Below are 22,431 nucleotides of genomic sequence, written 5' to 3'. Positions count from 1 at the left end.
AGCTGTCCCATATACAAATGCTGAGCACTCAGTTTGCAAATGGAATAAAATCGTCCCTGAAATATGCATGGTAAGAGGTTTTGCCATATAAGCTCAGCCTTTTAAACACCTGGCCGGCTTGGAGGGGCTGCACTCCCTGTGAAATCATCACCTTGGCATAATTGCCACTGCCATGCCCTGCATACCTTTAGCGGTTCCAGGGGCGTAGGGGCTGCAGACGGCTGCTCGCTAAGCTTCTGCGGCTATTTCTGGGCCTCCCTAGTGTGAGGTGGAAACTTATCACACTGAGCAACTGTTCCCTGTCTCTAACACATTTGGTGCAAGGAAAAATGGGTGGGTGGCTGGGAGAGCATCACATAATTACGTGCTAAGTAGTATTCGCTTTTCTCTCATCTTTTCTCAGTTGCTTTTCCAGAACTCACTGAAGTCAGCGTTCAAAAATATTCCCTCTGCCCTGAGGAAATTCAATTCCAACACCTGTCTTGAGTAGAGATTACAGAATTGTTGTTGTTTTAATCACACTGCACAAAAGGCCAAGATGTTCATTTTGCCACCAATGCAAAATGTTCATTTAGCCATTGTAGCACTGGTATAAATGCATAACCATGCAAGTATTACTCTAAATATTGAAGATGCTGAATTTGGGGAAACCACCAATTGGAAGAATCCACCAATATTCCATGTTTCTTTAGCATACACAGAGTAGGAGAAGCATCTGACATTCAGTCACCCACTCCAAAGGAGCCAAGCAAAGGAAATACTGGTAACAGATGTAAATCTTATTTTCCACCCCTACACCCTGTTCAAGATTCCAAATGTATAGACCTATAATCGAATATTTACGCACGTATAAACTTTGTGATGTTTTGAATTATCCCATAGAGAAGCATTATTAAAGAATTCAAGGACAAGACTTTATTAAATGCCCTTCAGAGACTGATCCTTGATTTGAACAAACCATACCTAGCTGGGCTCGCTCTAAAAGCCAGAATCTATCCTCACGATAGTCCAAGGCATTCATTTATTCTTGCCAAGTCGTTTTCTTTTCATTGCCAGCAATTCTATACTATGGATTCAAAAAGTAGCTATTTGCACGGCTGTCAAAAGTGATGGGTGAACTTCCCTCTGCACAATTCAGAACCAGTTTGGCATTTACCAGCTCTTCTCAGTTAGGACTCAGGGAGGCCAGATTGTATTCCTGGCAGTTCTCTCCCGGCTAGTGACGTTGTCACATGCATGCGCCCCTTGTTCCCTGGGAATTGGAGTTCCTAGCACCAGCTATGATGGAGAGCTGGAAATGCAACTCTTCCTCCCCAGAACACACACACCTGGAAACAAGGGGAGGCTTTCTATCTAGACAGCAGAGGAAAAGCGCATAGAATGTTTGCAAGGTAAAATTGAGGGAATTTCCCAAAGGCCAGGGAATATAATCAGCAAAAGGAATGGGTGGATGGCTTCTGGGTCCAGTGGTTTGGTCAAGCAGTTCACAGTGATCAACCAGACTTTCAGCAAGAGTTTAAACATTAATGAATGTTTGTGTATGTGCTGAGAAAGCAACTGAATTTGGGTGCCTGATCTGTTGAGTACACATGCATAAAATCTCATTTTATACTCCCAGCTGGAAAGGAACTCTTGGAGAAAGTCACCACAGAGCTGAGTATTATGAGACAGGCAAACATGTACCTCGGGTTTCAAACGTTTCAGGTTACAAACGCTTCAGGTTACAAACTCCGCTAACCCGGAAGTAGATTATGATCTACAGAGAGTGCCACCCACGCTGCTCAGCTAACGTAGAAATCTAGCCATTTCGGCATTCTATGTATTGCAATGTTCCAGAGGTTCCAGTACTGACCTATATTTCAATGATCCAGAGTGAAACTTCTGAAAGTAAGCATAGATGTTATGATATACCAAATGAAATTAGCATTAAATCTAGAAAAGGAGTGTTCAAAACTGAAAAGGCACACCACTTTGAACACACTGGGCTTAGATTCGCCTGCTGAAATTCTATACCGAGCTCTGGTTTTCAGCTTCCTTTTGCCAGAACCGCTAGACAAATCAAGGGGGAAGGGTAGGCTCCTCTCCGAGAAAATGTAGGAACTGACTTCAAATAAGAGTTGCTATCAAGAGACTCCATTCCCGACTCAGAAAAGAAGGAAAAACATTTTGCCTGGACTGCATGATGGCATCTCCCCAAGTGCATTTTCAAGGAGGGCAGTAATTGTATTTCGACCTACAAAAATCTTGATTTGTTTAGCATTTATTTTTGTTGCCTTTTTTAAAAAAAAAATATGTTAACCAGATTGAGGGCTTAAATTACTTACAACAATTGAGTCCAGTAGGAGCATGATCTAGTTAGATATCACCCTATACATACATACATACATACATACATACACCATCACATCATATACATCATTACTTAAGTTGTTACACAGAAAAAGTGATAGATATTTTTAGACATACATCTAAACATACATCCATACATCCTCCCATGATCCTATTTTACCTCTCTTTGGTTTGTCTTGATCTCTAGAGATTGAAAGACTGGTGAAAATTTACAGCCACTCTTTCTTTGGGGTCTCATAAAGGTTGGATTAGATGAGGGGTCGGCAATTTTTTTTAGCGGTGGGCCAGTCCACTGTCCCTCAGACCTTCTGGTGGGCTGGAGAAGCAGCATTGTGGGGGGGGGGGGGGAAGCTGGAAGAAGAGGCGAGGGGGGCAAGTAGTCCTCCTCCCCAGCCCCAGCCACTGCGCTTACCTTCCCAGGGGCTGCCACCACCATCACCACCACCGCTGCTGCTGCTTCTCGTGAGTAGGCAGATCAAGTTCATCTGCTCCACTCTCTGGCCCACAGGAGCACCAGGGCAGCAACAGTGATGATGACGGCGACAGGAGGTCACACCACGAAGCCAGAAGCCGCCACAAAGTTGAGACTCCAGGCGATGGGGACGGGAGGAAGAGGCTGAGTGGCGGCGGCTCTACCAATCAAACGCAGCACCTGGTTTATCTCAGTGCGGCGCGGGGACGTCTCTGCCAATCAAACGCCGCTGAGGTAAACCAGGCATTTGAGTGGCAGAGCCACCACCACTCGGCCTCTTACTCCCGTCACCATCGGCGGGAGTCTCGGCTTCACGGCAGGCTCTGGCTTCGCGATGTAGGCTGGATTTACAAGCCTGAGGGGCCGCATCCAGCCCCCAGGCCTTAGTTTGCCAGCCCCTGGATTAGATGACCCTCAGAACCCTTTCCAATTCCTCCACCTTTATTTCTGTTGGGGTAGAACCAATGTGTACATCTACAATACAGTGGTACCTCGGGTTAAGAACTTAATTCGTTCTGGAGGTCCGTTCTTAACCTGAAACTGTTCTTAACCTGAAGCACCATTTTAGCTAATGGGGCCTCCCACTGCCACCGCACCACCGGAGCACAGTTTCTGTTCTCATCCTGAAGCAAAGTTCTTAACCCGAGGTACTATTTCTGGGTTAGCGGAGTCTGTAACCTGAAGCGTCTGTGAGCTGAAGTGTCTGTAACCCGAGGTACCATTGTACAGTGGTGCCTCTGGATGCGAACGGGATCTGTCCCAGAGCCCTGTTCGCATCCAGAAGCGAGCACAACCCGCGTCTGCGTGTGCTGCTTTCGGCGCTTCCGCGCATTCACGTGACGTCATTTGGAGCGTCTGCGCATGCGGCGAAACCTGGAAGTAATGCGCTCCGTTACTTCCAGGTCGCCACAGAGCGCAACCCGAAAATATTCATCCCGAAGCTACTTCAACCCGAGGTATGACTGTATATGCATCTGTTAGAAGAAGTGACATTGCAGAGGCCGGCACTGGTGCAGGTTCCACTGGGCTAATGCGTACCCTTCTATGCACCTAAGGAAGTTGGGTGGCTTCTTGCAGATATGAACGATCCACATCATTCCACAAGGGCCCAACTTCAGGGCACTACATCAGAGGACGAGGTGCTGAGCTGGTGCACAGAGCAAACTTTCCTCTGCTGTATTAAGGCTTTGTGCTGATCAAATCCAGCTCCTACGTGTACCTAGCAGAGGCTAACCTGCTGTGGATATCCCACAGTTCAACTCTCAGCCTTCCCAACCATTCACCATGCTGACTGGAGCTTTGGTGGAAGTTTGAGTCCTCAGAATCTGGTGCCATTTCTTAATTACCCAGAGGTGGTCCTTTATTTGAAAGCAACTGTGTAAACCATGATGGGGTAGGTTTAGATGTTGATTAGAAATGATGTACCAAAAGGGCTTGGGCCCAATTTAACCTAATGAATATTAATGGCTGACTTGGGAAAGAACACCTGGTGCTCATTTTCATATTTATGGTCCTCTTAAAAATTAAACCAGAAAACAGGGGGGCACTGAATAAACTCTATAAAGGTGGGTATGTTAATCATTAGCTTGTTTTCTGTTACTTAGGTTTTTTTTGTGAGCAGAGCTAAAAAAAAACCTATTAAGTATGCTTGCAAACTATACAACTGTTTTTGAAGAAAAGGATTAATTTTTCTTTGGATATTTTTGTATTTAAAAAATATATATCTGAAGAGATGGCAAAGGATAAAATCATACTACATTTAATTATTTGTAAAAGTAAACTTTCAAATTAGTACACAAAGCAAATAAAAATAAAAATGCTGTAGTTAATCTGACTGCTACTAAGATTTTGATGGTCCAAATAGCAAAGTCCTAAATCTCAAGAACGAGGGAGTGGGAAAGATGGATAGGTGGGAAGAGAGAAAGATGTTTGCTTCAGCATGACCTTATGTCAAGTGAATACTAGCAGGCTGGGCGGTAGAAAACTTCTGCCTTTGACAGGGAATGGGGGGAGGTCAGCCATCGCATCGCAGCCCTGGTCCTCGGTTTACCTCAATCCTCCCTTGACAGGAGATCTTATTCTGAACAGTCCAAGCTGCTCTAAGAAGATGAAGCTGAGTACGATCTGAGTAAGACGGCAACCAGCTGTCGTTCCTTTTCCCATATCTGACTTTTTGAGAAGGCTTCCAGAAACCTTGCGTCTGTTTGCTTCTGACTACTATACCAGTAAATACACCAGGAGGGCCTCTAATTTTCACTTTTGCACCGAGTATTTAGCGCAGCAAACATCGTCAAAGGGTAGGGTATTAAAAAGCCATAAGAGATTAAGGTTGCAATTCGATGCATGCTTACCTGGAAGTAGAGATTTATTTATTTTTGTTTTAGAACAGAGATAGGCGAGCATGCAAAAGCTCCCCCAATATTAACTAAAAATTACCTGATTTACTGTATTTTTCGGTGTATAAGGTGACCCCATGTATAAGACGACCCCTACTTTTGGGAGCCCAGAATTTTAGAATCATTATTTTAAAGTTGTTCAGCTTTTTGAGGAAATCGTCCCAAAAGTTGTTGAGCTTTTTTTCAACCCACCACTCGATCCACCTTGCCTCTCCAGCCTGTGTCTGTGTCTCGCCTCAGCCAGGGAGAGCCGATGGTGCCATGCTCCCTCCTCGCCTTGGCACCACCTTGCCTCTCCAGCCAGCTCCACGAACCCTGGTGACTCAGGAGGCATCAGGAGCCACCAGCTAACCCAAGACTTACTGTTTAAATCCATGTATAAGACTTAAAAATTGGGGCGGGGTGTCATCACTGACTCCCGGTGGAGTACAGGGTCAGGTTTAAGGTGCTGGTTTTGTTTTGTTTTTTTTTAAAAGATTTTTATTACAGTTTTCAAAATGTTACAAAAAGAAAAAAGAAAAAGAAAAAATACAAAGTAAAAACAGTTAAAAACAATTCAATCTTTCCGTGTCTTATCTTTCATTCGCTTGTTCCCCAGACCTCCTCACACCTCCCTTTTTTGTATCCAGTTCAATTAGTTGGTTCAGCAAATCCTTTCCCTCTTTGTTTTTATCCTAATCTTTAATCTTAATATATTATAACTTTAGATTATCCCCTGTTAACAATTCATTTTTACACATCTTTATAACATTACTGCTGAAAACCACTTAACTTCAATCCAACATCATTCTAACATTCATTAATTTTGCAGTATTTCTGTAAATAGTCTTTAAATTTCTTCCAATCTTCTTCCACCAACTCTTCTCCCTGGTCTCAGATTCTGCCGGTCATTTCCGCCAGTTCCATATAGTCCATCACCTTCATCTGCCATTCTTCCAGGGTGGGTAGATCTTGTGTCTTCCAATACTTTGCGATAAGTATTCTTGCTGCTGTTGTGGCATACATATAAGGTGCTGGTTTTGACCTTTAAAGCTCTATGCGGCCTAGGACCCATGTACCTACGGGACCGCCTCTCCTGGTATGCCCCGCAGAGGACCTTAAAGTCCACAAATGATAACATTTTGGAGGTCCCAAGTCACAAGGTGATTAGGTTGGTCTCACTAGGGCCAGGGCCCTTTCAGTACTGGCCCCGACTTGGTGGAACACTTTGTCACAAGAGACTAGGGCCCTGCGGGACTTGACATCTTTCTGCAGGGCCTGCAAGACAGAACTGTTCCGCCTGGCCTTTGGTTTGGACTCAGTCTGACTCTTATGTTTCCTTCCCCTTATGGTTTTGACTTTTAAAATGAGGCTGCATTTTAAATTGCATTTTAACCTGTATTTTTTAAAAAAAATCTTTTTCTTTTTTTTCTTATTTTGTTTTTACTGAAATTTTATTGGTGTTAGCCACCTTGAGCCCGGCTCTGGCTGGGGAGGGTGAAGTATAAATAAATTATCATCATCATCATCATCATCATCATCATCATCATCATCATATTGTGCATGGAAAAATATGGTATTCTGGAGGTAATTTAATTCAGGCAAATTTTCCAAGACACTCTGAGGTCTTAGGTGTCCTACGAGCCTTTTATCACGTGTAAACCCACATTTTAAAATAGCTTCTCCATGCAAATCAGACAATGATCAGGCCCAACAATAAGATGCTTCTTTCCAGAGACAGTGCACTGTTTCCTTTTTATATCTGTTTCTTTTCCTGTGTCCTCTTTCGCTGTTTCTCTTCTTTCCTGTTCTCCACCCACACCTTTCGAGCCCCTCCTGGGGCAATCCATGTCTTCCCAACAGTTACGGGCAGGTGATGTGGCTGGCAGTGGACCCTCCTGAGGTGACCGCCATCTGTAGATCGCTGGTGGTGCTGGCCCATGACGCTGCCTTTGACTGTACCAAAGTCTCATGAAACGACAGGAGCTGCCTCAAATAACAGCAAAGCATCTGAGCTCCATTGCCTTCAACGAAACTCAAAACACGCCTAATTTCCCCTGAATTAACCATGATATATGTATGGGGGGGGTCTGACTCCCTGCTAATAAAGACACTATGATTCAGCTGGAAGCTTTCCTCAACCCATTTACTGCAACTGAAATGTTTAGACCCTGCATATTTGGCCATTTTTCTGGGCCAATTAATTGAGTACGGCACATTTCACGGGGAAGTTTTACATCTGCCACGTGTCTACTTGCTGTTTCAAACTGCTTTGTGGAATTCTCTCTTTACTTTTTTGATCCATGTGACGGTCACCTCCAGGCTTGACTACTGTAATTTGCTCTACGCGGGGCTGCCCTTGAAGCTGTCCCAGAAACTCCAGCGGGTGCAGAATGCTGCAGCGAGGCTCCTCACGGGGTCTCTGCCATGGGAGCATATTCACCCAGTGCTTTTCCAGCTGCAGTGGCTCCCAGTGGAGTACAGGGTCAGATTTAAGGTGCTGGTTTTGACCTTTAAAGCCCCCAATCAAGTGTTAAAAACTATACAGCATTAAATATTAAAAACTTCCCTAAACAGGGCTGCCTTCAGATGTCTTTTAAAAATAAGATAGCTGCTTATTTCCTTGACATCAACTACCGAGAAGGCCCTCTGCCTGGTTCCCTGTAACCTCACTTCTCGCAGTGAGGGAACCGCCAGAAGGCCCTCAGTGCTGGACCTCAGTGTCCGGGCAGAACGATGGGGGAGGAGACGCTCCTTCAGGTATGCTGGACCGAGGCCGTTTAGGGCTTTAAAGGTCAGCACCAACACTTTGAATTGTGCTCGGAAACGTACTGGGAGCCAATGTAGGTCTTTCAGGACTGGTGTTATGTGGTCCCGGCAGCCACTCCCAGTCACCAGTCTAGCTGCTGTATTCTGGATTAATTGCAGTTTCCGGGTCACCTTCAAAGGATGCAGAAACCTTCTTTCACCACACACAGTCTAAGTAATCTTAACATTCATAATTTGACACCACCACCAAAATGATTTAAGATTATACTTTGCACTGTTTCATGTTGTACTCAATCTGACAGGGAGCTGAATCACCAATTCTGCCTTGGAACGGCTCCAAAGATAGTTGCATTCCCACGTGCTAGCAGGTGCCTCTGCTCAATTTAAAACTGCTAGCATTTAAAACCACTGCTTTTCATGGAATCATAGAGCTGTAGATTTGGAAGGGATCCCGAGGGTCATCTAGTCCAACCCTCTCCAATGCTTTCTCTGCTTTCCCTCTCACCCCCCTTGTTCTGCATGTTGTTTGTTTGTTAAACAGATTCAGCACAAGGAGATAAAATAGGCTCACTCCGATTTGCTCTTCCCCTCGCCTTGCATCTGAACATGAAAGCACAGCACTTCCAGCAAATTCTCCAGGCACCTTTTTCTTCCCTTTAAATTAAATCCCAAACTAGCTGCAGGTTTTGGTAAGCATCTAATGCTCTCTACCTTTTCTTCCTTTCAAGCTTTAAGTGGGTTGTTTGAAGTACAGTGGAACCTCGGGTTGCAGACGTAATCCGTGACGGAGGCACGTCCGCAACCTGCAGCGTTCGCAAGCTGAAGCGCCCTGCCTGTGCAGGCGCGATTTGGCACTTCTGCGCATGCGCGAGCGACAAAACCCGGAAGTAAGCCGTTCCAAAAACACGTAACCTGAAGCAAACGTAACATGAGGTATGACTGTATATCTAACACAAAACAACTAAATATATATATCTAATATTTTTTTAAAAAAAGCTTTTCTTGAGCTTCTTGGAGGCTTTCAAATTGCATTTATAAACAACACATTATAGATGTAAATCACTCGCTAATAAAGGTTTTATGGGGTTCCCTTAATTTTATAGTCCAGAAACAATAATATCTGAATTTCACAGAAAGAGTTCTGTTTCCTTTTTAAAAAATGGTAATAAAGTTTCTAATCAACAGCAAAAGATTACTTCATGTAATCTGAAATAATTACCACTTGCCTAGTGAATTACCATTATTTATAGGATATATGCAAAGCTGGGTTCAGCTCTGAGGTAGGGTGTGGCTGGCCTGTGCCCAACTTACTGGACAATGGGGCGTGAGTTATAAGTCATTCAGCAGTGCATGAGACAAAGAGCTCATCTTTGTTTGAGACTCTGTCTTGCCTTGTGATGCCCAAAATCTTCCAGGCACCGCGCATGTGGGCAGGGGGCGGCAACCTAAGGCCCATGGACCACAAGCAGCCCACGCAGGTCATTTAACTGGCCCACGAGCCGCCCCCCTACTGAACCACCTGCTTGGCAAGTCCCCGCACGCTGCACTAAACCAGTGCAGTGTGGGGACTCGCTTCTGCAGCGCCGGAAATCACGTCTGTGCAGACGCAGATGCCGGAAATCGCAGACGTACGGGCAATCCGGCCCATGGAGGGATCTCTGCTGGAGTGAACTGGCCCAGGCGAGGTAAACCTTGCCGACCCCTGCATTAAGGCACTGATCCTGGCAGCTGTAAGTTGCCCATGGCTCACTTCCATAAAGAAGTGTGCTCTACCTGAGCTCCACGGTTTAAAATAAAAGGCTAGCTCATTTAATCACCCCAAGTGGTTCGCTACCACACCTTCTGGCCCAAAGGCAACACAGGGGCAGAATGATACGGAACTGGAGCAAGATACCACTGGAAGGCTTTCGTTTCTTGTCGATATGTGAATGGACAGGAAACAAATGTAGAGACTTGGGCGGTCACATAGTCTGAATTACGAGAGAAATTGGTAATTCTGGTTCTGAACAGAGGTAAAGAGGTATTCCTGGCTGGCAGAATATACTGCTACACTGGTACCTCTGGTTAAGAACTTAATTCGTTACGGGGGTCCGTTCTTAACCTGAAACTGTTCTTAACCTCAAGCACCACTTTAGCTAATGGGGCCTCGTGCTGCTGCCGCATCACCGCAGCACGATTTCTGTTCTCATCCTGAAGCAAAGTTCTTAACCCGAGGTAAAATTTCTGGGTTAGCGGAGTCTGTAACCTGAAGTGTATGTAACCTGAAGCGTATGTAACCTGAGGTACCACTGTACTGTCATTTCTTCCTTCAGACTAGCTTCAGTTTAATATATACGTTGCTCATGGTATCAGTGTTAGACTTTCCCTAAAAGCAAAAGGACAGATATTCCATGATAGCCCGTGTCGCTCTTCAGTCAGCTAGTATGCGTGGGTGAGTGGAAGAATCCGTTTCACCATCATAAAGCCTTTGGAAAGAGCTCCCTACAGGAGCCATGACAAGAATTCTGCTACATTTTATAGGTGCAAAATTTCCTGTGTTTGTGTTACAGTTGACAACCAGAAATGTGGAAAGCTGCCCACGGCCAAAAAGCATGTTGTGGAGTCCCACACTAACCTTGCAACTATGGGTGTTACAAATATCTGATAAGAATGTTGTATAATTGCTATTCAAATAAGCATCCTGTTGGAACAGCCGACGGGTCTTTTATTATATCTGTGAGAGAGGAGAGAGCTGCTAGAGGCTAGTGTTGTAAAATGCATGCAGTTTACAACAATTATTTGAATGTGCACTTAACTGCTTTCAGAGATGGCCGGGTTTGGGGCTTTGGTTTGAGTGAGGAGCACAACGCACAATTAAGCAAAATGCTTAAAACACACACACACACACACACACACACACACACACACACACACAGTCCTAGTCTTATCCCACCTATAAACAGCCCAAAATCCATGTCCGCTCTGCAAATGGGTGTGGCCTCTGGTGCCCCATGGCTCCTGAATGAGCACACCTAACACTTTGGCAGAAAACAAAAATTATATATTGTATGAGGAAGTGCCAAGATCCATAGAACCAAAGTAAATTATCTCTCTCTACTGTGAAATTCAAAACAAACAGTTCACAATGATAATGTCAAAAGCTTCTCTTTTTTTCAACAGCACCACTATCGCCTGCTAGGGTGAGGATGTGTCCAGACAGAATCCACTTACAGTTCAGGCTACAAAAACTTGAATACTGACAGTATTCTATTTAACTTCCATTACTCTGAACACTGATCCAAAAATTCTGTTGGCCTTTCTGAAATCTGCCATGCTCTCAAAATGCTACCAAGAAATCAGCATTTATGCATTTTCACTACAACCACACACTCCATGGTGTTTCAATCACCTGTGTCCTTGCAACATTGATTTTTTTTTTTTAGCGGCAAACCATTGTCATTCTTGAAACCCAGATATACCTACTTATATTATTTCTACCACATGAAAACCCCCAAACTGATGGCCACAAAGAAATCATAGAGTTGGAAGGAACTCAAGGCATGCCTACACATCAAAATCCAGGTAGCATAGAATAAGTACCCTTGAATGATGCTAATATTTTATAGGAGTTTTAATTTGTTTCGGTAGTTTTATTGTGGTTTTAACCTTCTGTATGTTTTAAATCATGGTTTTAATTTTTTTACTGATAATTTTATTGTTTACCTTTTTTTGTAAACCACTTTGAGGCTTTTTCCCACAATCAAGCGGTATATAAATTTTATGAAATAAATAAAATAATGAACTGTTGTACAATTGTATATCATTGGCCAATGGGCTTTACAATGCGTACATTGTTTCATTTCCATTCTACAAAGTTCTTTGCAGCCTCGCTTTCACAACAGACAATGGAAGAAACTTCACAAAGTATCCAATGGAGTTCTAAAGTCTCACAAATTTTTGCTACATCAGATTTCCAGACAATGAGAATATTGCTCATTACAGAATGAAGAAAGGCAGAGCTCTGGGTGCAACTGAGAGGGGAGCAGGACAGACCAGACAAACTATTAGTTTCCTTCTACAGTCGTACCTTGGTTTTCGAATGCCTTGTGAGTCAAACGTTTTGGCTTACGAATGTCGCAAACCCAGAAGTGGCTGTTCCGGTTTGCGAACTATTTTTGAAAGCCGAACATCCGATGGGGCTTCTGCGGCTTCTGATTGGCTGCAGGAGCTTCCTGCAGCCAATCAGAAACCACACTTTGGTTTTTGAACATTTTGGAAGTCGAACGGACTTCCAGAACTGATTCCATCCAACTTCCAAGGTACGACTGTAAATGCTTCCTGACTTACTAACCAGAGGCAACTTTCAGGTGTTAACCCCCTCCTGCTCTTCACTTTAACTTTGGCTGGCAGACCATAAGCCTCCATTCAGGTTCACACCAACAGATGTAAAGATAGAATCAAATGGATGCTACCTGCTAGCAGCAAGAAAGTGCTTGTTTTACTTTCCAAGGCTTTATCTCCAGATTCCTGTGGGTTTTGAAGTCAAGACTGCAACTGCACCCACCAATTTATGCTTGGGGCTATATAGTCTCTCCCCCAATTGTGAATGCACTTCACCATGTTGACATAAACGTGTTAGTCGAAAAAAGACTCTGTGCTACAACACACAGACAAGAATTCTCTTTCTGGGAAGAAATATAGATCAGCTGCTTTTGCACATGATAATCCCAGATTCAGTCCCCAACATTTGCAGTTGCAAGGACATCAGGCGGGAGGAGCGCTGGCAAAGGCCTCTGCAAATCGCAGCAAACATGACTTTTCTAGATTACGAAATAATCAGCGTACAGGGGGGGGGGGGTTCAAAAAGTATCTACATGGTGCCTAGAGAATAACTTGCACCTAAATATTAGCAAGACAAAGGAAATGGTGTTGGACTTTCAGAGGAAGAGAGAGGAACTAGCCAGGTTGTATATCGGGGGGGGGGGGGGGGGTTGTGTGGAGAGAGTGTCTTCCTTCAAATTCCTGGGAGTTTACCTTAGTGAAAACCTCACTTGAAAAAACAATATAACTCAGGTGGTTAGGAAGGCCCAACAGAGACTCCATTTTCTCAGGGTGTTGCGAAAGAACAATGTTAAGCAACAATTGATGACCTCCTTCTACCGGTCCACAATAGAAAATGTCCTCTCATATTGTATCACAGTGTGGTACGTTGGCTTGACAGCCGTGGACAGAAAGTCTTTACAGAGGGTGGTGAACACAGCATGTGATATCATGGGCTGTCCTCTGAGCCCGCTAGATGACATCGCAACGGATCGTTGCCTTAGGAGAGCGAGAAAAATCCTCAGGGACGATTCACACCCCGGCCAGCACCTCTTTAATTTTCTACCCTCAGGCAGGAGATATAGAAGTATAATCAGTCGTACCAACAGGCTAAAAAACAGTTTCTATCCGTGGGCTGTTAGGCTGCTGAACGCAAAATAATATAGTGCAACTGACTTTTGGGGTTGGTGTGTTGTGCGACAAGCACACAGAGTGCAATGAAATTGAGTGTTTGTGTGGGAGGGAGGCTCGGTTAATTTCATTGTACACAGGTTGTACATTGACAATAAAGGTATTATTGTTGTTGTTGTCGTTATTGTTATGTACTGAGGTTCTCGTCCTGGGCCAGCAGGGGGATACTGTAGATAGTTATGCAAATAAGGGATTGAAAGTGACGTTCAGTGATTGGATAGTTTTAGAAAATTGTTACAGTTACATGGTACTGGAGCTCTATATAAGCAGGCTGGCTGAACCCTTCAGTTCAGTTCTGTCCTGGCCTCTGAATAAACAAGAGCTGTTTGAAAAATCGCTGTGTCGTCTGATATGTTCACCCACAACTTAACAATTATTATTATTATTATTATTATTATTATTATTATTATTATTAGCCAGCATGTAAGATAGCTTCATATGCTCCTACATTCTGAAATTCATCCAAAGGGCATCTGAGAAAGTGACTTTTCAGTGGATGTCCAGTCAGGGATTTGAACACAGGCCTCCCAGGAAAATCCAGTCCTAATAAACACCACCACCTCTCCTGGTTGCTATCACCTGCTACAAGTAATGTCCCGTTTAAAAAGACACCCAGTGCCGCAATGCACGTTGCTCCAAAACACAGGCGTTCACTTGTGCTGAGTTGGCAGGACTTGATATGCATGAGCTGCCTTCTGCACACTGGTTTCATTTGGCTTCTCTTTTGACAGCAATAGTCTATTCTATTTCCAGTCACTGACACAGCAGTAATGACAGTTTGCCTGGCCAAGAGCTGCACGATTGAAAGCAATAAATATTATCTGCCTCTTAAAATACAGTAGCTTGCTGCCAGCCTACAATTCCACAATTCGCCATCTCAAACCAGCAGGCCTAATGAGGCAGATACAAATAACTGCAGTTTGATGAGCCATGCAAAAAAATTTGCTACAGATATTCTTGCAATTGACTCGAACATCTACAAATAGCAAAAGTGTGCTCCTCTGGTGAAAACAAGGACAACACCCAATATCCACCCTGCTTCCAAATTTATGATCTAGTAACTGAGCAGACCTGAAACATGGTCAAAGAGCACAGAATTATTAAAGCAAGTGGATATAATAAAATAATCAAAATATAGATAAATTCTGGGCTGGATGGCTCTTGATTTGATCCAGCAAGGCACATGGAATTCAAAGCTCACTTTCTGTGGAACGAAGGGGAAGTACATGCATCGCCAAGTCCCAAATCCAAGCTCTGATGTTATCACTGGACTCAAAACTGCTCCTTAGAATTACAAGAACTAAAATTTATCTTGCATGCATTCATTAAACAGATAAGAGTTATTCTACTGCTGTGCATTTTTATTTTGTATTTTTATTTTGTAGCTACGTGGACCCTTTGGAGGGCAGACAACATCTTTTCAGGAAGCAACAGAATGACAGAAGGTAAAGTTGTGCATCTGCTACAGATTCTTGCTTTTGGAATGCTTCCCACTCATTCACCACATCAAAATACTTGGAAACTCACTTACCAATGCAGGCATGGACTCTGACTGAAAGCTGGGTCCTCAAAATGACACTGTGCTTCTTGCCCCTGCTGTGGGGGTGGGGGTAAAAATAGAAAAAAAAATGATGAGCTAATTAAAGCAAATCTCAGTGAATCATCTAATATGCTATATACACTCTCAGCAATGGCAGGTATTCAATTTTTTATAAAAGCATGCATGAAACTGCAAGGACTCTATTGCCACATTAAACAAGAATAAGTTATATCTATATAAATAGAGATAGGGGTAAAGGTAAAGGTAAAGGGGCCCCTGACCATTAGGTCCACTCATGGCCGACTCTGGGGTTGCGGCGCTCATCTTGCTTTTTCGGCCAAGGGAGCCGGTGTACAGCTTCCGGGTCATGTGGCCAGCAGGACTAAGCCGCTTCTGGTGAACCAGAGCAGCACACGGAAACGCCGTTTACCTTCCCGCTGGAGCGGTACCTATTTATCTACTTGCACTTTGATGTGCTTTCGAACTGCTAGGTTGGCAGGAGCAGGGGATTCGAACCGCTGACCTTCTGATCGGCAAGTCCTAGGCTCTGTGGTTTAACCCACAGCGCCACCCGTGTCCCCAGAGATAGACACACACAATTTTAATAGACACACGCAATTTTAATTGTTCAGCCGATTTGCACCAGAAAAACAGTCCATTTGGCTTATTTATTCTTTGCCAGAAAGCACGGACAGAAACGTTTACATATTCATCAAATACATGAAAAAACAAACACAGCTAGGAATGATGAGCTCCCGGGGCTCAGTTTGTACTTGGGTTCATCCAAGTGAGCAAGTTCCCTACAAGTCAGAAAACTGCTTAAAGCCCTTCAAATGCTTAATGGTGTTACGGGTAGCACATTTGGGCCAATTCCCTCTCAAGTCCCCTTGCCTAAAGGTAAAGGTAAAGGGACCCCTGACCATTAGGTCCAGTCGTGACCGACTCTGGGGTTGCGGCGCTCATCTCGCTTTACTGGCCGAGGGAGCTGGCATACAGCTTCTGGGTCATGTGGCCAGCATGACTAAGCTGCTTCTGGTGAACCAGAGCAGCGCACGGAAACGCCGTTTACCTTCCCTTCCCGCCGGAGTGGTACCTATTTATCTATTTGCACTTTGATGTGCTTTCGAACTGCTAGGTGGGCAGGAGCAGGGACAGAGCAACGGAAGCTCACCCCATCCGGGGATTCAAACCGCCAACCTTCTGATCGGCAAGTCCTAGGATCTGTGGTTTAACTTTAACCCACAGCGCCACCCGTGTCCCCTTGCCTAGCAAGCAGGTTACCGGGGCTGCTCTGACAGAGGGAAGCAGCAGCGTCTGTCAGACATTTTCAAGCATTCTGGGGGAATTACATTGCCCAGGGCTCCACTGCTGTAACCGTATTCAAGGTGCCAGGGAAGAGGCAAAGTCAGACACGCTCTGCCTGCTGTTGTTGCTCAAGTTGCAGTCTGCACCCTCTAAACGGTGGACGAACAAGTGGGGGGTAAAAGGGTGCAGCTCTCCTCTGGCTTAAGCGCGAACTCCGGAGGCTGAAACAGTGCAAGTCGCCAAAGTTCACATTCCAAGCCAAGGACTCACAAAGCCTGGCAACATCTCTAAATAGGACAGTTAAACAACACACCTTAAGGCTTGCCCTTGCTTCCTGTTTTCCTGTTGCGGCTGTCACTAATCCTGCACTTTTGGGTCTCCATAGGGAGGCTTCCAAGCTTGTTCAGGTGGTGAATGCAGTTCAGAACAACCCACCCTCCCGACTTTCTCTGCTTCGTATGGTAAGGTTGGTACAGTAGGGTGGGCAAGCCCAGGGCACGCAGGGACAATTAGGAGTGGGGAGATCATGCATGGCCTATACTAGCACTCTCTCCATGTGCTATTTCCACACATTTAGGGAAAACGTCTGAATGGGGCTGGAGAGAAGTCCTACTCAGGCTTGATACAACTTTATCACAACGATACAAACACAACACCTAGGCTAATAGTGAGTAGAAAATATATAACAGAATAATGATATCATTCAAATTATAGGAGTAAGCCAATCAAAGTTCTTATACAGTGGTACCTCGGGTTAAGTACTTAATTAGTTCTGGAGATCTGTTCTTAACCTGAAACTGTTCTTAACCTGAGGAACCACTTTAGCTAATGGGGCCTCCTGCTGCTGACGCGCTGACGGAGCACAATTTCTGTGCTCATCCTGAAGCAAAGTTCTTAACCCAAGGTACTAATTCTGGGTTAGCGGACTCTGTAACCTGAAGCATTTGTAACCTGAAGCGTATGTAACCCGAGGTACCACTGTATACAATATAACAGAGTGGTAGCGAGGGCCGTCAAACCGTGTGTTCAAAACAGATGTCTAAGGACAGTCTCACAATAGTCTTTCAAAAGTATCAACAGAAGACATATCGAAAGTTTCAAAAGTAAAGTTTCTCAATAGTTTTTCAAAAGTTTCAATGGAAAACATTTCAACTATTGAGAGACTTTACTTTTGAAACTTTTGAGACGTCTTCTGTTGATACTTTTGAAAGACTATTGTGAGACTGTCCTTAGACATCTGTTTTGAACACACGGCTTGACGCCCCTCGCTACCACTCTGTTATATTGTACATATGAACTTTGATTGGCTTACTCCTATAATTTGAATGATATGATTACAGTGGTACCTCAGGTTACATACGCTTCAGGTTACAGACTCCGCTAACCCAGAAATAGTGCTTCAGGTTAAGAACTTTGCTTCAGGATGAGAACAGAAATCGTGCTCCTGCGGCGCGGCAGCAGCAGGAGGCCCCATTAGCTAAAGTGGTGCTTCAGGTTAAGAACAGTTTCAGGTTAAGTACGGACCTCCGGAATGAATTAAGTACTTAACCTGAGGTACCACTGTATTCTATTATATATTTTCTACTCACTATTAGCCTACACGTTGTGTTTGTATTGTTGTGATTAGTTCTTATTGCAACACAGGGGTTTGTTTTTGATACAGCTTATGAATACAATCCACTGAGAATTGCATGCTCTTGTGTAATTCATAGTCCTTTCAACTGTCCTATGAATAAGGCAGGCAAAACCCCTCTAGTCTAAGAGGATGGTTGTGTTTATTGTAGTCAACCATGCTATAGGCGTCATCATATGAGATCACAATGTCACAGTTTTCTGTCACAGTTTGACTAGTGAGCTAACAGCTACCTCTATGGCCCAGCCTTTGCTGCAAGAGAGCAGAGATACAGAACAATACATTAAGATGTGACCCACACAGCCCATCTGCTCAGAAGCCCCACAAAGAGTAATGGCACTTACTCACAAGTCAGAGCAAATAGGGGGACAGCCTTAGGGTGGAATTATATCCATAAATTACACTACATCCCAAGGCTGCTCAGCTGGTGTTAAGATGGAGCTGTGCCAGCAGGACTGAACACACCAGGAGAACTCCACTAGCATATACTGCATTTTTCGCTCTATAAGATGCACCAGACCACAAGATGCACGTGGTTTTTTGAGGAGGAAAACAAGAAAAAAATTATTCTGAATCTCAGAAGCCAGAACAGCAAGAGGGATCGCTGTGCAGTGAAAGCAGCAATCCCTCTTGCTGTTCTGGCTTCTGGGATAGCTGCGCAGCCTGCATTCACTCCATAAGACGCACACACATTTCCCCTTACTTTTTAGGAGGGAAAAAGTGAGTCTTAAAGAGCACAAAATACAGTAAATGAATTTGCACAGTGCTTCAGTTTGGACATCATGGAATGACTTTACCAAAGCTCTTCTTTGAAGCTCTTTCAGTGTCTTCACACATATGTTGCTGCAATACTCTTAAATAAGTAAATCAAACCCTGATGACCACAACTGAAAATCCAAGTAAGAACATGGAAATTATTGATGCTGAAAGAGTTGATGTGCAGCTTAGATAAGTCAGGTGCACTATAACTGATGCGCACCCATTGGCTAATCAGGAACACTGCAGCTACTACCGCAGGGGACAATAATTTTCAGCTGTAGTACCAACTTTTTCCTGCTCCAAGTCCTTGTAGTAGTGGGAGCCAACTAGGAACGGCCACTCCCAGTATGTGAAGAGGGGGCAGACAATGCAGGCACTCACAGAAGTCATCTCCTTTTGGTATGGGTGTCCGCCCCCCTTTGACTGACTGATTGATTGATTGATTGATTGATTGTTGAGATGTGGCAGGACATAGTGGGGATCAGTGATTGGCATGCCAATTTCCAGGTCTAGAGCATACACACACCTGGTCTTCCCATTCAACACAGCCTCTGCCTGTCTCTCATGTTGCAATATCTCAGCTATGAAGTTGGAACAAGCACTCTGCTTAGTAATATGCCGTACAGAGAACTCAGAGGGCTTTTTAAAGTGAGAGGAGACAATTTTTTTAAAGTGTACACTCCCTCAGGGGACCATGCTTTCTCAGTAAAATGTTAACCATATACTGTACTTGAAGAACTGAAATAATGGGATCTGATGCTCAGATAGAAAGAACATGGTTTCACCTGCCAAAATGCATAGTGGTACCTCAGGTTACAGACACTTCAGGTTACAGACGCTTCAGGTTTCAGACTCCGCTAACCCCGAAGTAGTACCTCACGTTAAGAACTTTGCTTCAGGATGAGAACATAAATCGCACCACGAAGACGGTGCGGCAGCAAGAGGCCCCATTAGCTAAAGTGGTACCTCAGGTTAAGAACAGTTTCAGGTTAAGAACGGACCTCCAGAATTAATTAAGTTCTTAACCCGCGGTACCACTGTACAATGTATTACCATCCTCCTTTCATTTTCTCCTTGCATGGTATACAAAAATATTTTTTAAGACCTACTAGTAGTCAGAAAAGAGAATGCTTTCCAAATATCTACAGATATAACACAGTCTTCTGGTGCCACTCAGAGCTGCACTTAACAACGTTTATTGTTTTGGATACAGCTTCTTAACAAAGCAGTATCTGGTAGCAACAGTAAGTAGAGAGAGCTCCCTACTTCCAAGAAAGTAATCATGTGCTACAGTCCTTCTTGAGCTATAGTACCTGATACAGAGAGCAGAAGGGATCCAAGAAACAAAGACAAAGGAACAAAGACAAAGGCATAAAAATCCCATCCAAGGTGGCTTTCCCACCTTGTCCTATTGCCATGCCTAGAACAGGCAAGAAACCTGTAAATCTCAACATCCTGAGATGTTGAGATTTACAGGATGCATGGCTTTAAAGGAAAACTTACTAAAAATGATGTATAGATGGCATTTGACGCCAGTAAAATTAGCTAAAATGTATAGGAAAAAAGAAAGAAAGTGTTGGAAATGTAAAAAGGCAGATGGGGACTATTTCCATATGTGGTGGACATGCGATAAGGTAAAAAATTTTTGGGAATTAATTTATAATGAACTCAAAAAAATATTGAGATATACTTTCCCCAAAAGACCGGGAGCGTGTCTTTTAGGCTTAATAGGAACAGAAATTAAAATGGGAGACCAAAATCTGTTCATGTATGCTACAGAAGAAGAAGAAGAAGAAGAAGAAGAAGAAGAAGAAGAGTTTGGATTTGATATCCCGCCTTTCACTCCCTTTAAGGAGTCTCAAAGCGGCTAACATTCTCCTTTCCCTTCCTCCCCCACAACAAACACTCTGTGAGGTGAGTGGGGCTGAGAGACTTCAAGGAAGTGTGACTGGCCCAAGGTCACCCAGCAGCTGCAAGTGGAGGAGCGGAGACGCGAACCCGGTTCCCCAGATTAGCAGACTACCGCTCTTAACCACTACACCACACTGGCTCTCCAGCTGCCGCGAGGACCCTTCTGGCCCAAAGATGGAAAGTACAAGACATACCAACTATCCAGGAGTGGCAGGTGAAGTTGACAGAATATGCAGAACTTGCCAAACTGTCTGGGAGGTTCCGGGACCAGGGAGATCAAAGATACCAAAATAACTGGAGTAAATTTATCGAATATTTAAAGAAGAATTGTAAAGAGGTTAAGACACTAGCAGGATTGACATAATACCTCCAAAGTATAATAGTACTATTATGAGAATGATGTGCTCGATAGAAAGGGGTTAAATATACCAATTGTGGGGAGGGAGGGGAGTCGCGACTCGGCAGAGTCAAAGGGAATGTATGGTGTTATTATAATTTGTTGGAAAAGAATATGTAAGGAAAACAATAAAAATTTACTTTAAAAAAAATAGAACAGGCAAGAAACCTCCTTCCAGTGGCAAAGGCAGAAAAGGAAGATGGAGCCAGGGGGGCTTCTCTCCCCATTAAAGTATCCCTCAAACGGTTTTTAATTTCCTGCCAGTGGTGGAGAAAACCCACATCATGCAACCCAATTCTCCCCTACAGAAACCTCAGTGAAAATCAATGTTTCCACACCTTTCCAATGTACAACTTACCCAGAATCCTCCTGGAAACCTTCCAATTCATCCTTTTGTTCTGCTAAGGTAGACTCTAAATCCAAGTAGGTACCATTGTGAGACAGCTGCAATGTGCAGTCATCAAGCTGAAAAAGAAAAGAAAACACTGTAGTTCACTGTATCGGTTTCAAGGCCTCCAGCCTCCAGACCAGCTTACATACAATCTAGCACAAACCATCAGATTGTTACTGCCCCGGTTGAAGGACACATTCACTTAATACCAGTACCTCAAATTCCCCCAGAAATGTTGGGCTAACTGCCACCTACTCCTCTACGAAAACTTTAAACAGTAGGAACAGGCGTTATTGTTCCAAGTATATGGATGCTAGGTGTAATTCAGAGGTTATCTCAGGGTGGTTTCCTGAGACAACCAATCCTTTTCACGAGAGCAAGAAATCTCAGTGTGTTTTTGTCACCCGCACTGTCTCACTCACTTTTGATCACGTGCATATTTCTTTGTAGAACTTGACATTTTATTTAAGGGAGAGAACCACTTCTGCTCTTGTTTACCAGATCACTTTATTGTTGGATGAAAGATAGGAAGGTCAATATTCTTCTCATAGGTTGAGGCTGCTTGTTTCTTTGCAGACACATCACTTAATTGCAATTTGTTTTCCTCACCAACAGTTAATTATTAAGTCATGGTTTATTATTCAGCGGGATGCGGGTGGCGCTGTGGTCTAAACCACTGAGCCTCTTGGGCTTGCTGATCAGAAGGTCAGCAGTTCGAATCCCCGTGATGGGGTGAGCTCCCGTTGCTCGGTCCCTGCTCCTGCCAACCTAGCAGTTCGAAAGCACGCCAGTGCAAGTAGATAAATAGGTACTGCTCCGGTGGGAAGGCAAATGGCGTTTCCATGCACTGCTCTGGTTACAGTGCTCGGTTGCACCAGAAGTGGCTTAATTATGCTGGCCACGTGACTCGAAAAGCTGTATGTGGACAAACGCTGGTTCCCTCAGCCAGTAAAGCAAGCTAAGCACTGCAACCCCAGAGTCGTCTGCGACTGGACTTAACTGTCAGGGGTCCCTTTACCTTCAAGTATTCAGACATAAGG

General features: G+C 44.1%; 1 protein-coding gene across 14 annotated transcripts in view; it reads right to left on the bottom strand.

The window, feature by feature from the left end:
• FHOD3 (formin homology 2 domain containing 3) overlaps positions 1–22,431 on the bottom strand; it is a 348,541-nt gene that overhangs the window by 279,609 nt on the left and 46,501 nt on the right. For all 14 annotated transcript variants that reach the window (XM_077917617.1, XM_077917611.1, XM_077917612.1 and 11 more), the window contains exons 2-3: positions 21,359–21,465; positions 14,987–15,051 (exon numbers count right to left, since the gene is read on the bottom strand). In XM_077917617.1, the coding sequence (XP_077773743.1) occupies positions 14,987–15,051; positions 21,359–21,465 (172 nt within the window). The remainder of the gene's footprint in view (positions 1–14,986; positions 15,052–21,358; positions 21,466–22,431) is intronic.

The sequence above is a fragment of the Podarcis muralis genome, chromosome 13 (assembly GCF_964188315.1).
Source record: "Podarcis muralis chromosome 13, rPodMur119.hap1.1, whole genome shotgun sequence".
Taxonomy (NCBI): domain Eukaryota; kingdom Metazoa; phylum Chordata; class Lepidosauria; order Squamata; family Lacertidae; genus Podarcis; species Podarcis muralis.
This window is presented reverse-complemented; position numbering and strand designations above follow the sequence as displayed.